This window comes from Beta vulgaris, chromosome 9 (genome assembly GCF_026745355.1).
Source record: "Beta vulgaris subsp. vulgaris cultivar EL10 chromosome 9, EL10.2, whole genome shotgun sequence".
Classification (NCBI taxonomy): Eukaryota; Viridiplantae; Streptophyta; class Magnoliopsida; order Caryophyllales; family Amaranthaceae; genus Beta; species Beta vulgaris.
The window spans coordinates 35,047,575-35,065,374 of NC_079210.1; the positions used below are offsets into that span (position 1 = coordinate 35,047,575).

At 33.5% G+C, this 17,800-nt stretch overlaps 2 protein-coding genes across 2 annotated transcripts; one reads left to right on the forward strand and one right to left on the reverse strand.

Moving 5' to 3' along the window:
- Positions 1-427: 427 nt before the first annotated feature.
- Positions 428-5,635, forward strand: LOC104903601 (uncharacterized). The gene is made up of 4 exons (XM_010691667.4): positions 428-899; positions 2,840-3,784; positions 4,519-4,566; positions 4,754-5,635. Exons 1-4 carry the CDS (start codon positions 711-713, stop codon positions 5,135-5,137), a joined length of 1,566 nt encoding a protein of 521 aa, XP_010689969.1. The 5' UTR covers positions 428-710; the 3' UTR covers positions 5,138-5,635.
- A 1,746-nt stretch (positions 5,636-7,381) lies between these two features.
- LOC104903602 (magnesium transporter MRS2-11, chloroplastic) lies at positions 7,382-15,036 on the reverse strand. Its single transcript, XM_010691668.4, has 13 exons — positions 14,570-15,036; positions 13,335-13,407; positions 13,081-13,151; positions 11,905-11,990; positions 11,697-11,787; positions 11,269-11,337; positions 10,917-10,997; positions 10,660-10,825; positions 10,534-10,579; positions 10,063-10,143; positions 8,345-8,427; positions 8,170-8,213; positions 7,382-7,753 (listed from the first exon to the last, which is right to left on the reverse strand). Exons 1-13 carry the CDS (start codon positions 14,951-14,953, stop codon positions 7,658-7,660), a joined length of 1,371 nt encoding a protein of 456 aa, XP_010689970.2. The 5' UTR covers positions 14,954-15,036; the 3' UTR covers positions 7,382-7,657.
- Positions 15,037-17,800: the final 2,764 nt, after the last annotated feature.

A 17,800-nucleotide genomic window follows, 5' to 3' on the forward strand; every position in this document is an offset into this window, starting at 1 on the left:
AAAAAATAATAATTAAACACTAGATAAGATTGAACTGAAATTAATTGAACTAAAAATAAATTAACTGAACATAAATTAAATTGAAATTAACTGAAAATACATCCAAAAAAACAGGGCCTCAGTCAGTCAAAACAACATCGTTTTGACTGGAAAAAAAACAAAAAAAATTAGTTATTTTTCCTCAAAATTTATGAACCCCACTGAACAATTAGGCGTCTTTCAAATCGTCCCATGCTCCAAAATGACCATTGAATAGTTGAGTTACCTCCATCTTTGTTTCACTTATGATTAAGTCCCATTTTTTTTTTTGTGTTGTAGCCTGTAAATAACTAAGAAAATTGTACTCGTACTTCTCTAGGCTGTGAAATGTGAATTTGTGATGCCACTGATTGTTTTGGCTTACTATAAAATATAAATGACCGTTGTAGACTTGCAGTACAGTGTAGCAGTAAGCAGCAGGCACTACCGCACTAGGTAATTGGGTGATACAGATACTTCATTTTCATCTCAAAATTTCCCGGCAAACTCACAGGGCGGCTGTCTACTCCTTTTCCTCCCTCTTTCCCGCTGTCTCTCTCCTCCCTAAAACCCTAATTTTTCTCTCCCGCCTAAATCGTCCACTGAATCTCCAAATCGATTCAATTTTTTCCTAGATTCAACCTTCAAGCTAGGTTTCATATTCATGTAATTTTACCAATCATTTAATTTTAATGGCAGAAGATAGAGATCAAGACAGCGACTACACTTCGGAAGATGAAGGAACTGAAGATTATCGCAAAGGAGGTTATCATGCAGTTCGAATCGGCGATATTTTCAAGAATGGAAGATATGTAGTTCAGAGAAAGCTTGGCTGGGGCCATTTCTCCACTGTTTGGCTCGCTTGGGACACTCAGAAATCTGTAATTTACTACTTTCTCTCTCTTACGCTATGTTCATATTCATTCACCTGTTTTCTTCTTCTGATTGTTCGTTTTCTGAGTTTTGAAACTTAGGTTGAAGTTCTGTTTATTTGGAGTTTGCTGTTCGACTAAGCTTGATATCAATTTTCAGGATTCTGTATAGCTCCGAGTAATTTTCGAGCTAGGAACAAGATATTTGGAGGAAATTGTTAAAATTTTTGATTGATTTATGAGCTATTGGCAACAGTAGACTATATATTGAGTTGCAGCGATTGGCCGATTGGTGTTGAATCGCCTTTATCGGTTACGTATTTTAGGCAAAAAGGAGTTGCGAAAGTGCAATCTATGTGGTTATGACTTAGAATGAGTGCATGTAATCTCTGAAGTTGCTGCGTTTAGAAGTTCTATCTGGAGTAAAATGGAAGAGTTACGGAAGAAATTGTAGTTGGATAGTTCTCTTTGGACTTTGTTCTTCGAGTAGATTAGTAAGTTTGATATCATTTTATAGGATTTTTTTATGACACCTATTAGTTTTCGAGGAACAAGATGTTTATAGGAAACTATTATTTTCTTACAATTGGTTTATGGGCTATTGGCAACAATAGAGTATATTCAGTTGCATTGATTATTGCTATTGGATCGCCTTTATCGGTTATGTATTTTAGCTGAGGAGTTCTGAAAATACAATATATGTGGTTATGAATAAGAATGAGTGGATGTAATTTCTGAAGTTGCTGAATTTAGAAGTTCTCTTTGGAGTGAAATGAAAGAGTTCTGGAAGAAATTGTAGTTGCATAGAATGATGAGTAGGTTATGGCGACTTTGCTCGTTTTTAGTGGTCAGCACTCATGCTGAGAGCTATGTTGTATGGAAATTAAATTGGGAGGTGGAATTGCAGAAACGTAGAAACACATTTTTTTTCTTTTGTAACAGATAGGAAACATCCTGAATTTCAAAAACATGGCTATATGAGTAGACTATGCTTATGTAAGTTAGCCAGAAGCTTGCTGTATCACTGTATGAATAACTACTTTAGGGCTACTTTAACTACTAAGCTTAGTAAGGGATTTTGGGAGCCAAAGGTGATTACGGATAGATTTCAGGTCTGAAAGACCAGGAAACTACTGGTTTAGGTCATTCATTTTAGTTTGAGGTTTTGTCCAAATTTCTTAAGAGTTTATCCAGCGATTGTATCCGAAATGTGAAACTATGAGCTCGTGTTATACACCTTGTAGGAGTAAGTTCTGGTGGCATTGGTTGCTTGTAGAGGTCAGCACTGATACTGAGAGCTGTGTTGTGTAAACAGAAATGGGAGGTGGAACCGTTGAAATGTAGAAGCATAGTTTTTGTGAAAAAATAGGAAATATTGTTACGGTTAAAAATAGCTATGAGTACAATGGAACCGTAGAAACGTAGAATCAAATTTTTTCTAGAAAGTAGGAAATTGTTGAGGTTAAAAATGGTTACAAACTAGGCTTATGTAAGTTAGCCAGAAGCTTGCTGTATGAATAACTACTTTTGTGCTATGTTAGCTACTAAGCAAGGGATTTTGGGAGCCAAAGGTGATTACAACTATCTTCCTGGTTTGAAACACCACGAAACCTATAGGTATATCCAGCAGATGTTATCAGAGATGTGGAGATGCGAGCTTTCGTATAATACACCTTGAGAGATATTGTTGTGTCATAAGTTAAGACAATAAAAGGTAAAATGCCCAAGTACAAAATGCAGTATGGATTGTTTTGGCTTCTGTTGTGAGAAAATCATTATCTTTGATGATGCTTGGATCTTTGATGATGTTTGGATCTTTGATGATCTGGTTGCATGTTTGTCTTTGTAAAATGATATATGATTGCGTTTTTTGCCTTTGTTTCACTTACTATGGGAGATGGATTTTTTTCCTTTGCTAACTAGCATAAAATTACTCTTGCTTCTGGTAGATGTATGTAGCCCTTAAAGTTCAAAAGAGTGCAAGACATTACACAGAGGCTGCAAACGATGAGATAAAAATTCTCAAACTGATTGCAGATGATGATCCTGATGATAAGAAGTGTGTTGTGAAACTCTTGGATCATTTCAAGCATTTAGGTCCAAATGGACAGCATGTATGCATGGTGTTTCAATATTTGGGAGACAACCTCCTGACCCTTATCAAGTATTCAGATTACAAAGGGATCCCACTTCACATGGTTAAAGAAATCTGCTTCCATATATTAGTAGCTTTGGATTACTTGCATCAGCAATTGTCAATGATACACACCGATCTTAAGCCAGAAAATGTCTTGCTCTTGTCCACGATTGACCCTTCCAAAGATCCAAAGAATTCAGGCGAACCTCCACTCCTTCCAAAAAGTAAAAGTAAACCTAAGCCAGACAAGTCTGACAAGTCAGACAAGTCAGACACAGAGCCCCCTGAAACTGCGGAATCCTTAAATGGGAATTTGACTAGGAACCAGAAAAAGAAGATCAAGAAGAAGGCCAAACGGGATGCACAGAAGTGTGATGGAGAAGAGGCTTCTGGGGATTCCGAGTCCAGCACGGGATTAATAGGCCAAGAAGAATCTAATGATGAAGTTAAAGTAAATGAAAACTCTTCTGAACAAGGAAAGAAGAGTCATAGAAGACATAGTCGTGCCACAAGGCAAAAGCTCTTGAAGGCAGTGGACTCTAAATGCAAATTGGTTGACTTTGGAAATACTTGCTGGACATATAAGCAGTTCACATCGGATATCCAAACTAGGCAGTATAGATGTCCTGAGGTTATTCTTGGATCCAAATACTCAACTCCAGCAGATCTATGGTCCTTTGCCTGCATATGTTTTGAGCTTGCCACTGGTGATGTTCTGTTTGATCCGCATTCTGGTGGCACCTACAGTAAGGATGAGGTATGGCTTGAATACCTTCTTCTGTCCCTAGATAGTGAGCCTCTTTTCTCTATCAAATGCTGGAATCTTATGCCTATGGAGTTGGATGCTAAATTAATCAATTTCTATGGGTAAAGAATTATTCTAATAGTTCATTCTTGCATCTTGTCCAGTTTGATGATAGTGAATGACTGAATGCTGTCTTTATATTAATACTTCCATGTAAACTCTGTTGAGTAGTCAGCTGACAGGTAACTGAGTCATTGAATCAGAGTTATCTTGTATCTCAGCTCATTTTAGTTACCTGTAATTGAGTTGTATCTCTACCCTATGCCATTATAACTTATAAATGTCCAATTAGAAAATTTATCAGAAAACATCATTGGCTGGCTGCCCTTCAGTTTACTCTTTTCTATGATTCCTTAAAGTGCTGAGCTCTTTCTGTGCTTTTGTATTATTTTTGGTTGTCAACATGAGTATGCATATGTATTGATATGTAGAAGGAATGGTTTTATATTTTCCTCTATAGAGGATTCCAGTAAGAGAAGGAGAATTAGTTGATGATTTGAGCATGTTTCTTATTTGGTGGTTTGAGGCTTATATTTTTTGGGCACTGCATCACTGGGTTGACCAGGCGTTTGTGTCAAGACTATCTTGATGGTCCATGATGCTTCCTGATCTAAAACATCTGTAGATATGTATCTCTCAGTGACTAGTCTGTATCGGCGAGTTCTCACTATTCTGTTGTTTTGTAGGATCACCTTGCTCAGATGATGGAGCTTCTTGGCATGATGCCTCGCAAGGTAACCACATATGTCTCCCTTTACTTTGTTTCTTTGTTCTTTGAGTCTTCTTTTTCTTATGAATGTTCGTGTTTTATGGTCTTCTAGTCATATATTCCCTAGAAGAAGAAAGGAGTTTCTGTATAACCTTGTGTGCAAATATCTGTGAGTACTGATTTATACTCACACAGTTCCACAACAATTGCAGGTAGCTCTAGCTGGACGCCGTTCAAATGAGTTCTTCAGCAAAAAAGGGGATCTAAAACACATTCGTGAGTTAAAAATTTGGCCACTTGATAAGGTGCTTGTGGATAAGTATGACTTCGGGGAGCAAGATGCAAAGGACTTGGCAGATTTCCTCACCCCTATCCTTGATTATGTTCCTGAGAAGAGGCCAAAAGCTGTACAATGCCTTAGCCATCCATGGATTGATCCAGGTCCACGACTTCTTGAGCCTTCAGTGCTTAGTGGTCAAGTCCAGGCCGTAGATAATGATGATAAAAGGGCAGACATGGAAGACGGAGGGCAACTTGAAGCAGGAGTGGAGAATCTTGCTCTTGATTCTGACTCCAATATACCACACAGGATTTGAAATTTTACATCTGTTCATCTTGTCAATGACAACTAAGGACTAGTTTATGTTGGAATTGGTCCTGTTCTGTTTCGAGCTGCGTATTATGCTCGATAGAAGGCCGTACGGTTGGTAGACGATGTTGGTGGTGTTTAAGCATGGCTGATGGGCTTAGCATATTCAGTTACATTTGTTATGCAAATGCCTAGTAAAGAAAGGATGATGCGAATGTAGTCTTGCGAGCAACCTTGGCTGTTCTGAGTATGAGGCTGTCAGTTTTGTCGGATATCAATGTACATTCGAGTGGGGTATACAAAACTTTTGAGCTTGTTACCTTTACATTCTTCTGTTCTAAATGAAAAGACTCAATTTGGCTAAATTTTAGTTAAAAGATAGAAGGTTGTGGGTCCCTTATAGAGTGAATTACGGGTAGACCCATTTGGCAAAATTTTGCATTTTTTATGTAATAGTCCAAATACAAACACCATGGGTAAAAAAAGTCGTGAGAAGCTTATTGTAGATGTGTAATCGTCAAAATCTTCATTAGTGATGCTTTCGGAAACTGCTAAGCATGTTAGCAGATAATGCTACATGTAATGTAAGCAGATAATGCTACATGTAAACTTGTAATAATCATCAAAATCTGTAGGCTTTAGAACCAATTTAAAGCATTAGAGGTTCTTCAAAATAGTGTAGTTGAGGTGGAAAAAAAACATGACAAAAACAACCACATTGAAATTACCGAAATTGATATTCGGATGCCACAAACAAGTTCCATAATTTGAGTGAAAAACCCCAACATGAGATGGGAAATCTAAACAATACTTTAATACAACAAGATGATTGATTAAGACTTTTAGAAGGAAACTTCAGGGGAACACAGGAAAAGCGAAAGAAAACAAAGAGAATTGTCTAGTTGAATCAGTTTCCGAAAGGGTGTCTTTTGATAAGTTTATTAAAAAAAAGATCAAATCATATGACTATGTCTATGAAGAATAATGATGTCAATGGAGAATGAAAAGGTAATTATGAATAATTAAAAATGTGCCAATAGAAAACGATATGTAATGAAAAATGATGATATGTTTGTAGATAATGAAATTTGTTAACGGAGAATTATAACGCGTGGCTAAGGATAGGAGCTAGCTCAAGTGGGTAGAGCGCTCCCTCTTGGCCCTTGAGGTCAGGGGTTCGATCCTTACCCCCAGCATTATGTTTACCGGCCAATGTGTTGGTAGTTCCTACAGGCTAGTAGCCTGGTAGGGGTTAGCTCTTGGGCTAACTTAATTTCCTAATCAAAAAAAAAAAAAAAAAATTATAACGCTTGGCTATGGAGAGAAGTGGTATTGACAATGAAAATCATGGTGCTCATATGATTGATACACTTCATCCGATCCAAGAAATTGGTATAGCCTTGATTCTAAATTAATTAATGTCTTAGTTGCAAAGGGGTTCCAAGAAAAAGGTCCAAAAGATAAATTTTATAGACGACCTCTATATAATATTCGTATAATTTCGATTTTTCCCTAAAAAATGCTTTCTTGACGAAATTATGGGACCAATTTGTATACAACTTCTGAGAGGTTTTGAATATTTTCGGTATACTATTATTGCAATATAGAATATTGTAGACTATAACCGTAACCATTGCATCCAAAGAAAGAAGCTTTTCCCACCAGTATTAAAGTTATTGAAGTCATACTTGCAATCTACAATGTTAACACACCCCCTCCCCTTAAAGCTCAAATTGCATCTTCAACTTACCTTGCCTTACACAAAAAATAACGTTAAGTTTTTAAGGCTTGTCTCTTATGTGATTGTGAGGAATAGAGATTTATGTGACCATTGACGTTATATCATCACACGTGCCTTCCCGAAAGTTATATTGGTTCTAGATAAGGGTGCTCATATTGATTCTTTTTAGAACCATAGCTCTACAATGTTAATAATGGTAGGTTCTTGTTAATGTATTTGGCCTAGATAATTATATCATACTTCTTTCAAAATCCCTGATTTACCATGTTATCAGTTGTTTGGATAGATCGTACATATCAATCTAACTTGATTAGTTAAATAATCTGAGGATATAACCCCAAGCAAGATGCAACATTCATTTGTAGTCTTATACCATAATTTCTGTATCTTTCTCCAAAGACAAAAAATAGATACTATATTTGTATATGATGAATAATAGGAAAAGAGCAGGCAGATGCGAAACACCTAAATGTAATCAACATTTAACTTTTATATGTATTGAGAAAAATATCCGAGGAAAAGAATTATAAACCAAAATACCTCAAACAGAAGTTCGGTACACTTCCATATAGTCCATTACTATCAGAAAAGTCTGAAACAATATGTCCCTTATTTACATTCATTATACACCCTCAATGTTACAAGTCGCAACCCCCTCCAATCTAAAGAATGAAAGCAGAAGTGCAAAACTACATTTTCTTGTTAACGCTAGCTAACCTAGTGAAGCAGCCCAACAATGGGGTGAGCACACTAAACTGATTACATTTCAAATTACGAGCAAACAAGCTACAATATTTTTCTTTTTCTGAGATATGAATACATAAGGAAAAATCCAATCACAATTCCAACCATAATCCCTGCGGTTGTGGTCCAAAATGCGAACTGCATAAACAAATTAAGAGATCAGACTATAAACCTCTAATGAAGATCAACCAACAAACAGTCCTAAAATTCTAACGTCTCCTTCCATGCCAAAATTCCTTATGACAGACTCCTGATTATCGGATAAGACTTCAAATTGGGGTACATGAACATTTGCAGGGAGAAAAACTCAAGGGCAGGGCCCTCTAATAGGGTATTCAATGTGTTCCACCAAAATTTTTTAGACGGTATTGCTCAGGATTTATATATAACTAAAGCCTGCAATCTTATATATTTTTCATAGTATAGTACATTACTACCTTATTGTTAATTTCAATTACACATAGAACGTTTAAATTACAATACTATCATGAAACTCATTTTTTTTCCTTTCCTTAACTTGGAACAATGTTAATTCAGAATATTTTTAGTCTTACCACATGTTCTTCGAGATAGGACCTTAAATTCATTCCAAATATGCCTGCAGCCAAGAAAATGTCATTGTTAGCACCAATAAACAAAAACAGAAAGAAAGCTGTCATTGTTACCATTAGAACAACAACATCAAAGTATATCCTTGAGGAAAGGAAGAAGGGATTTAATTATTTGCACCTGCAATCAGAGCTCCAATTGCTACACAGAATGTGCCTACTTGGAGGAGTAACTCCACTTTGCTTACTTCGAGTCTCCGGGAACTGAAAATAAGAGCTATCATTAGAAAATTAGATACCTGCTACACAACAAAGACTCAGGAGCAAGTGATGAGAGATAAAAGCACAAGAGTTTAATATATACACTAAGGGCCTGTTCTCTTCGACATAAAACAGCTGAACTGAACTGAAATAAACTTGTTGGAGCTGAACTGAACTGAACTGAATTGAATTGAATTGAATTGAATTGAATTGAATTAAATTAAATTAAATTAAATTAAATTAAATTAAATTAAATTAAATTAAATTAAATTAAATTAAATTAAATTAAATTAAATTAAATTAAATTAAATTAAATTAAACTAAACTAAATTAAATTAAATTAAATTAAATTAAATTAAATTAAATTAAATTAAATTAAATTAAATTGAATTAAATTAAATTGAATTAAATATATAAATAATATTTAAACAATAATAATATGAATATTAAATAATAATTATAATGATAAGTAATAATAATGAATAATAATAATAATAGTATTTTGGATATTTTTAAATGATAGTTATAAATAAATAATATTAATAATCATAAATTAATAATAATTATAATAATTAATGATAATAATGATAATTAATAATTATTATATTATATTATTTGTATTAATATATTAATATTTGATGATGATATATAATAACAATAATATCTAAGAAGTAAATTAATATTACTATTTTAATAATTAGATTCAATAATATAAAAATATTTAGTAATAAAAATAATGATTGGATTGGACCGCGAAAATTACATCATAAACCGTCTTGACGCGATTTGATTGGTTTATGGGCAAAAAAAAGTGGGTTTATTTGTGCTTTGACCTAAACCATATTCCTCCTAATAATAATAGTAATAATAATGAGTAAAGCTATAATAAACAAATAATATATAGAAACAACAACAATAATAATAATAATAATACTTAATAGTAATGATATATATTTAAATAATAATAATAATAATGATGATGATGATAATAATAATAATAATAATAATAATAATAATAATAATAATAATAATAATAATAATAATAATAATAATAATAATAACAATAATAACAATAATAATTATAATAGTTATAATAATTATAATAATTATAATAATAATAATAATAATAATAATAATAATAATAATAATAATAATAATAATAATAATAATTAGTAAAATAAATTATACCAACATAATCATAATATTTAACAATATGGTTATAAAAGAATGGAGCTGAACTGAACTGATGGGAGCTGAACTGAAGTGAACTGAAAATAAGCTAGGGAGAACAGGCTCTAATTATATTAGGGAGTGCCGGAATGGATTAAGGTGGTATAATCCCAAGGATCGATTCTAATTGGGGGAAGGAGGCAAAAGCCAGTGATGTGAGGAATAATTGGCAGGCAGGGAACTATATGTGCAAATTCTTCCTACAAATAAAATTTCAAATACAAATTTGGAATCCTGAAATAGTAGGTTAAACATTAAAGTTGTGACTTGTGATGTTAGGAGTTATGCTATAAATCTCCGACCAGTTGGTTCAACCCACAGCAACGGGGTGTGATAAGAGGTTGCCGTATCTGGATTGAAGATATGAAACTTGTATGCTGATTGGAAGGAAGTATAATGTGACCTGACCTTAAGTTTACAGCAAGTGAGTCTTCCATCTCTTTGGCAGAGTCAAGTAGCCTTTCAGCTTGACCATGGACAGATTCACACCTGCAAGTACAAGCAACGAAACTAGTTTCAGAACTCTAAAAACTTTCCTCCGAATAAGGATTAGTGAATTAAAATTATTTTGGAGCTCTATTAGCCTCCACCGTACATGCTGAAGGAGAGATCAAATAAGAAAGCTAATATAAAAATCTCAAATCTTGAACTTTTACTCTTGAGTCTAACATAACATTACAGATATTGCACATGTGCTAGTGCTACAGCCTACAAGATAAATACTGAAGACAACTAATAAATTGTATGGCATTACTGATGTTAGTCAGATCATTGTGACATCATACAGTACCAATATTCCTGATTAACTGCCTAGTCATATTAACTATTAAGCCGAAGAAAGAAGTGAGAACAAGACATGTTTTGGGGGTTGATTTATACCTTTGAAGATAATTTTCCAAAAGCATTTCAATTTCTTCCTCCTCTTCTGCATCAGACACATATGTTAGAAACACATTTTAATGATTCCATGCTATATGTCAAAAAATTGTTTGCTTTCCCACCCACCCTCTGCAATTTCTTTATCCAAGGGGACTGCACATTCTAAGGAGTTGGTTGTTCTGTTAACTGTGCAATTCCTTCCCATGATACATATTCTGCGTAATTCCTCTGTGTCTTCCAAAAGATCAAGTAACATCTGCCTGAGATCCCCAGCTCGAGATCCCAGCTCAACCTTGATATATAACAAGAATGGGATTCAGTTTGCTTAGCATTTTCCACAAAAACCAAAGTCTACACGTCGTTAAAACTATGACAAGACATACCAGAGTTTGCTTGCTAGTGCGAAGTTGTTCCAATATATCACCAGTTAATCGGTTGGGGAGAACCTCAAGTAGTGATTGAACCTAAGGTGCATGAATGAAAATCTCTTACAAATTGGAAAGATATTGGGAAACCAAAGGAATATACAAGTGAATCAGCTCCTTTTTCTTATGCACGTCAGAAATTTAAGATCAAATGGAATTGCATTCACATGTTTTCAGTCAATCACAAAGCTAACTGGGAAACACAATTGGAAGACAAATTTAGTTTACAAGCTCTATGGCGCAAGCCTTGTTATGACAAAAACAATAGTGAAACTAACAAAAGTTATACTCACTGTGTTTCCATACTCACACGAGGTTCTAATTCCATCATCCTCTTCTCATAACGCTGTATTCTTGAAACCAAGGCTGCTTCAACAACCTAGAAATAATAACTCTCAGAAGTTTGGAATAGTAATATATTACATCATATAAAAAAAATAGAAAAAAAGAATCAAAAAGTGGGAAATCATGAAACTTCAAAAAATGGAATTGCTTGGTGATAAAGAAGGTAACATAAAAAATCATAGTTCAAGCAGACAGAATCACCTTAGAAATTTGAAGCAAAACCTCATAACTTGAGAAAAAAAAAAAATCTAAAATATGTCATTCTATATCTTGAGAAGTCAAGAGAATATTGTTCTAATCTATATTAAAAGAATTACAGCTCATGGTACACAAGTGTATGCCGTAACATCCGCATGCTATGGTGCAAAAAGACTTTGTGACATGAATATTTACCTCCAGTACAAATGGCATAGACAGCACTCCATTGGTATTTTCAGGCTTCAAACGAGGCAACAATGAATCAATGAAAGCTTTCCCTCCCCTCCTGAGATAATAAGCAAACACAAACATTAATGGGTGATTAATGTTGAAAGATATACAAGCGTTTCACTGATAACTATTTATCAAAAATCAAAAGGAATCTGCAAGGGACATGTTTTACCGATTGTAGTTAAATATGAGAACACGTTCCTGCATCACTATTGCCCTTAATGACCCCAAGTTCAAAAGAATAGCGTGTTCCCGAACCTATGACATACAAAAGATGCAAATAGAGGATTGAACTTGGCACAGAAACAGATATCAAAATGCATGAGTGGAATTGGTATTAAGACTCAATACTTAACAGAAGAAACTCAATGTTAAGTAGCAGCATCTAAAACTTGATTCAAAGAAAAAAGAAAAGAAAATGCCATATACAATCATTACAACCTGGAAGACACTGACCAATAGCAATATAACCCCTGAATAGACATATTTGTGTGTTGATATATATAGTTATGATAAAAACTCCATATTTAATAGATCTGCTAGTTTATGTTTTGTAAAGAGGAAATGTAGTAAACATTTGTTTTAATTATGGTTTAAAATTATTCAGAATGCAATTCTCTCGTATTATGGCATGTACAATTTAATGTTATTATTGCTGTTCATATTTTTCCTTAGAATATCAAATTGTACTGAAAGATAATGCAATACAAATACATAGAAAGTTTTTAATTTATATAGTGGTTTTTCGTTTACTCCAATACATAAGCTTCATTAAATCTTGTTCAATTCTGGTAAGTGTTAATTGCATACTACCTCCCTTTTTTTTTTAGTTGATCCGTTTCCCTTGGGCACACATGCCAATGCACTATTTTAAACCTTTATATCTCTAATTATCAATAAGCAAAAATTACAAAAAGTTAATATTATGAAAATATACATTGAGATGAATCTAACAAGATCCCACATGACTAGATTTTTCCTTAAGTACAAATCACAAAAAATAATCAAAGTTACACATGTGAATAGTGTCAAAAGTCAAAACGGGTCATCTAAAAAACGGAAGAGGAAGCATCTATTAGGAGTCAAATTTCTGCTACAGGCCTGAGGCTCAACATTGTGAGATAGGACTGTTTAGCATTTACTGTAAGTAATTTTTCACCAACAAAGGGAACACTGAACCAACATAACTTCAATACTGATGACTATGTCCTATAGCCTATGTCATATAATATAGTACTTCCCAATACGTAAATTCTGGCTTACTGATGATCGTGACAAACACATGTTAATCTCAAGCAGCAAATGCACTCTAATATTTCACTGAAGTCGAAAGAATCTCATATTGTACCAGTAATGAGGGCATTGAGTTCGTCAACCACAAGGATGGATCAACACTACGAACATCACGAGGACGAAGACCTGATATGAAAGAACATGTAAGCAAGTGACTTAAGCATGGATGTTATCATGTCAATTATGATCCAAAATGTGTTTATAAAGCATATATATTTAGAATTATCTCAAAAACAGGAACAAAACTCTACAAATTATGATTTCTTTTAGCTAATAACCAATTAGCTAATGGAGCTTTTAACAACTCACCACTAGTTTTAAGTAGATTCCTTCTAGTAATGGTTTTAGTCGATATCATCCCATCTGACTTTATCTCCACCACCTATGTCATCAATATAACAAAACATAACATCACGCAAAAGAAAATTTATCGAGTAACATTTTAGCTTGAATTATCATTGTAGAATCCAATCGAGCGGAACAAATTATATATCAAATCTTTGAGTGTATATTCAACAAGTAAGACGAGCTTTGCCCAATTCCTCCACCGAAGGAACATAGAATTGTTCCTACCATGGCCAAACTTAGGCCCTATTCTGTTCAACTTATTTTAATTTATTTAAGATCTTATAATATAAGATAAGATCAGATAAGATGTTTTGTTCACTTATCTTCATTCATTTCGGAAAAAAATAAGATAAAGTAAGATCAGATAAGACAAAATAAGTTTAGACCATCTTCTGTACAACATTAATACTTCCTCCGTTCTGCTTTAAATAAAACATTGTGTGAATGACACTATTCATTGATCAATTTTGACTCCAATTTATCGTCATTATATAAAGAAAAACATAGTCAAGTGGGATCTTGTTATATTCGTCTCGATGCATACTATCATATTATAACTTTTTTATATTTTTTATGTGTGCACAACTAAAGATATTAATGATTAAAGAAGCGTGTTGGGCTGCGTGAAAAAACAAACGTTTCATTTAAAACAGAACGGATGAAGTAATTTTTTATAGAACATCTCTCATTTCTTATGCAACATCAATAGTTTTGTATGCAACAATTATCATCTTTTATTATACAACACTACTATTTCTAGAAAAACAACAAAAAAATTTAATTTGTTTTATCTTTTTTTGAAGGAAAAAATTTGCTTCATTATTCACAAAATGCCATCATTTATTTACAGAATTGCCATACGAGGAACATAAGAGGATTTAGGCATTTTTTAAAGTAAGACCGCAAACATTTAAGAATTTTCAAGTAAATTTATAACTCTATATTTAGATTATACGACCACGACAGTATATTAGTAGCATTTTAATTTTTAACTGCGAAATTGCCATATTCATATAGGAGATGAAGTGTCAATTTCTCAAATCAATCATCCAATTGAGTTCCTGAGCTAAAATTATACAAGTTTAAGCTTTGATCCCTAAATAATTATCAAAATAAGTTCATAAAATCCTAAATTTACACTATTTTGAACATGAATCACAAGAATCATTCACTAAAGCGAAAGAGAATGCGCAAACCTGATAAACAGGTTCAGGTATTCCGAGAGAGAGCAAATCAGAAGGCGGCGAAGTATTCGCCTTCGGAAGATTATTACCGGAATAATGATCAATTTTGTCATAATTTGGGTCGTCTGTCTCCTGGAATTGGATATCTCCGGAATCACGGGTTTCAGAATCGCTAATTTGATCTTCAGCCGTAGATTTGACGAAGCATCTGGACTTGGAGCGAAGATTGATCGGAAGAAGATTTGGGAAGTAGAAGTTATGGTGGGAAGAGAGAAGATTTGGCGACGAACATGGCGGACGGAGAAGGAGATCGGAGAAAAGGAAAGAGGAGAGAGAAGGAGGTCTGATAAAAAGGTGTGAAGAGAGTGGCGCGGGTGTTGTTGTCGCCGGAAACATGGAGGTTTGCGAAATCAGAGTAAGATCATCAATAGAGAATAGAGACAGATTATTTGAGGATAAAATGTTGTTGCGGATAGTATTTTAAGTTTATTCAAATTTTGCCGTCTTTTTTGTGGCTCCAAATGTATAACGTCATTCGATTGCTAGTCCGGTAGTGGCTGTGGACCCGACAGAGCTGATCCGAAAATGAACATGGGAATTTGGAAGTTTTAAAAAAAAAATCGAACCTAGACTACCCGCTATTAACAGATAATTAAAATATTAGTATTTAAATCTAGTTGGATTCCACTATCATAATTACCACAATCTTATATTATGGGGTGGGTAGTCAACCCGGTGGGTTAACCAAGTTTTTTCCATGGATGGGTGAACTTCTTTTGGTTTTTGTATTTTTTCTATTCTTTCTCCTTTCCTCCTTTTTATAACTCACATCTCACTGACTTTCCACGACTCATTTTTTTTTCTCACAATGAGTGGACTAGTCCTACTTGATTTTTTTATTTCTCTCTCTTACTTTTGGTATACTCCATCATATTATAATTCATATACTCTCTCTTCTATCCAAAATGTTTTTGTTCTTATACAGAGTAGATAATTTGTATTCATATTTTAATTAGTGATATATTAATCATTTTATATACATTTTAATAATTTTAGGCAGGAGAAAGTTAATAGAAAGAAAAGTAAGTTGTGAAAAAATATCGTAAAATATATATCAATTTTAGGCTTAATTTATAGATAAATTTTTTTTTATAGTTGTAATGTAATTTTTTTTAAAAAAATTGTAAGCTAATTATTTATTTATTTTAAAACAAAAAAGCAATATTGTACAAAACAACAAAACAACAATAATAAAACAATATTGATACACATGACATCACCCCAGTCGTTGCTATATACGCCATCCAAAATATAGTTAGTCACTTGGTCTAGCATTCTGGACCAACCAACTCCAAGGGCCATTTGCCCCAATAGTAAAACTAAGTAAAGCTAGCTTTACTTTTTGCTAGACCAACCAAAACCCACCCATTGCTCATGCTCATGCTCATGCTAATGCTCATGCTCTAATAATAACTTATTGTGTACCAAAATCATATGATATAGTCTGTTTTCATATGTTATAGTCAGTTTTTATACAGTTAGTTTTGTATGATCTAGACAATTTTCTGATATAGCAAGTTTTCGTATGCTATAGTCAGGTTTTCTGTCTTACATAGAATATAGATATCACAAAATATAGTCAAAATACAGTGTATTTTTTTTTTTTTATTGTGAAATTAAGTCAGCCCAAGGACTAACTCCTACCAAGGCTACTAGCCTTGTAGGAACTACCAGCACATTGGCTGGTAAAGCATGCAAAGCATGCTAAGGAAATACCCCAACATAATGCTGGGGGTAAGGATCAAACCCCTGACCTCAAGGATCAGAGGGGAGTGCTCTACCACATGAGCTAGCTCCTCATCCTTATCAAAATACAGTGTATGATTAGTGAAAAAGTCAAACCTTATCAAGCATTTTAAATAGATGAAGTATATCTTGAAAGTTGATTGACCATAATATAAATTATTAATAACCTTGAAACGCATCCAACCTAAGATTGATTTAACCATAAAGTTACTTGACATGAAATTGACTTGTAAATTATTGTAAGGTGATGATGCACTCAAAAGATAACACAAATTTTTAATTTTCATTCATTATTGGAAATTAATGATACACTCAAAAGTAATGCAAAATCTTAATTTCATTATATAATTCTTTTCCCATTATATAATTGTGTGTACTATTCCCATTATATAATCGTGTGTATTATTTTTTCAAAAATGATGATAATTATATTAGATAATCGTTAGTTTTACGCAATTTTCTAAAAGTAAAAACTCAATTTTTTTTACTCTTATATTTCATTACTTTAAACTTTTAAATTGCCATTACATCTATAGTTGGTAATTGAGTCGTTTGGGTCAGGTTGATTTAAGTTGGATCGTTTTGGAGTTTGACTTGCTTTCGAATCGGGTTTAGGTCGAGTTTAATCCATTCGGGTTCAGGTGAAGTTAAAACAAGGGTTTAAAAAGTAATAGATACTTAAGGGACGGGTAAGTTCATTTGCGGATATTCTACTTTTATTTCCATATCATTGGTTTTTTCTTTGTTATAAGATTAAAAAGATGGTTAAAAATTCATCTTAATTTTTTAACCAAAAGCATTCTTATGGTTTTGGAATGAAATAGTTTATCAATATAATATAATATACATTCATTTCATTCTTTATGGAGAACCAACAATTGAATAGTTAGGATTCACTATAAGAAAAACCAACTATATCTACTTGTGGTAGTGTCCTTTCTCATATCAAGCACTATTGGCATATTTTTATTGCTTACGCGAGATGAATGTAGATTTGAGTAACTCATTATTGTAAAGGTTTTTAGTTCTATTTTGAAAAAGAAGTTGTTACGTAGCTGCTAAACTCGCAAAACAATACTACTATCCCCAACAGTAGGTTCTATGATTGGAGACTTATGCAACAACGCCTGGACTCAAAATTCGAACCATAGCTCCGCCTTTGGACCTGCAAAAAGGGACCCACCATGGAGGTTTGGGTGGTATTTCCTTCTCCGAAGCTTAAGTCAGGTATCAGGAGTAGTAAAGGAAACTCTTAGAGAGAGAAAGTAGAGAGAGAGAATTTATGGCAGAATAACAGTACACTGCTCTGACAAAAGTACCTTTCTCCCGATTTCAAGGACTATTTATAGTGTCTGAAATAATTGTTGTACCCTGAGGTCACCCTAATTTGGGGGCACCTGATTGGCCGAACAGTAGTTTTATTATGATACGTGGCAA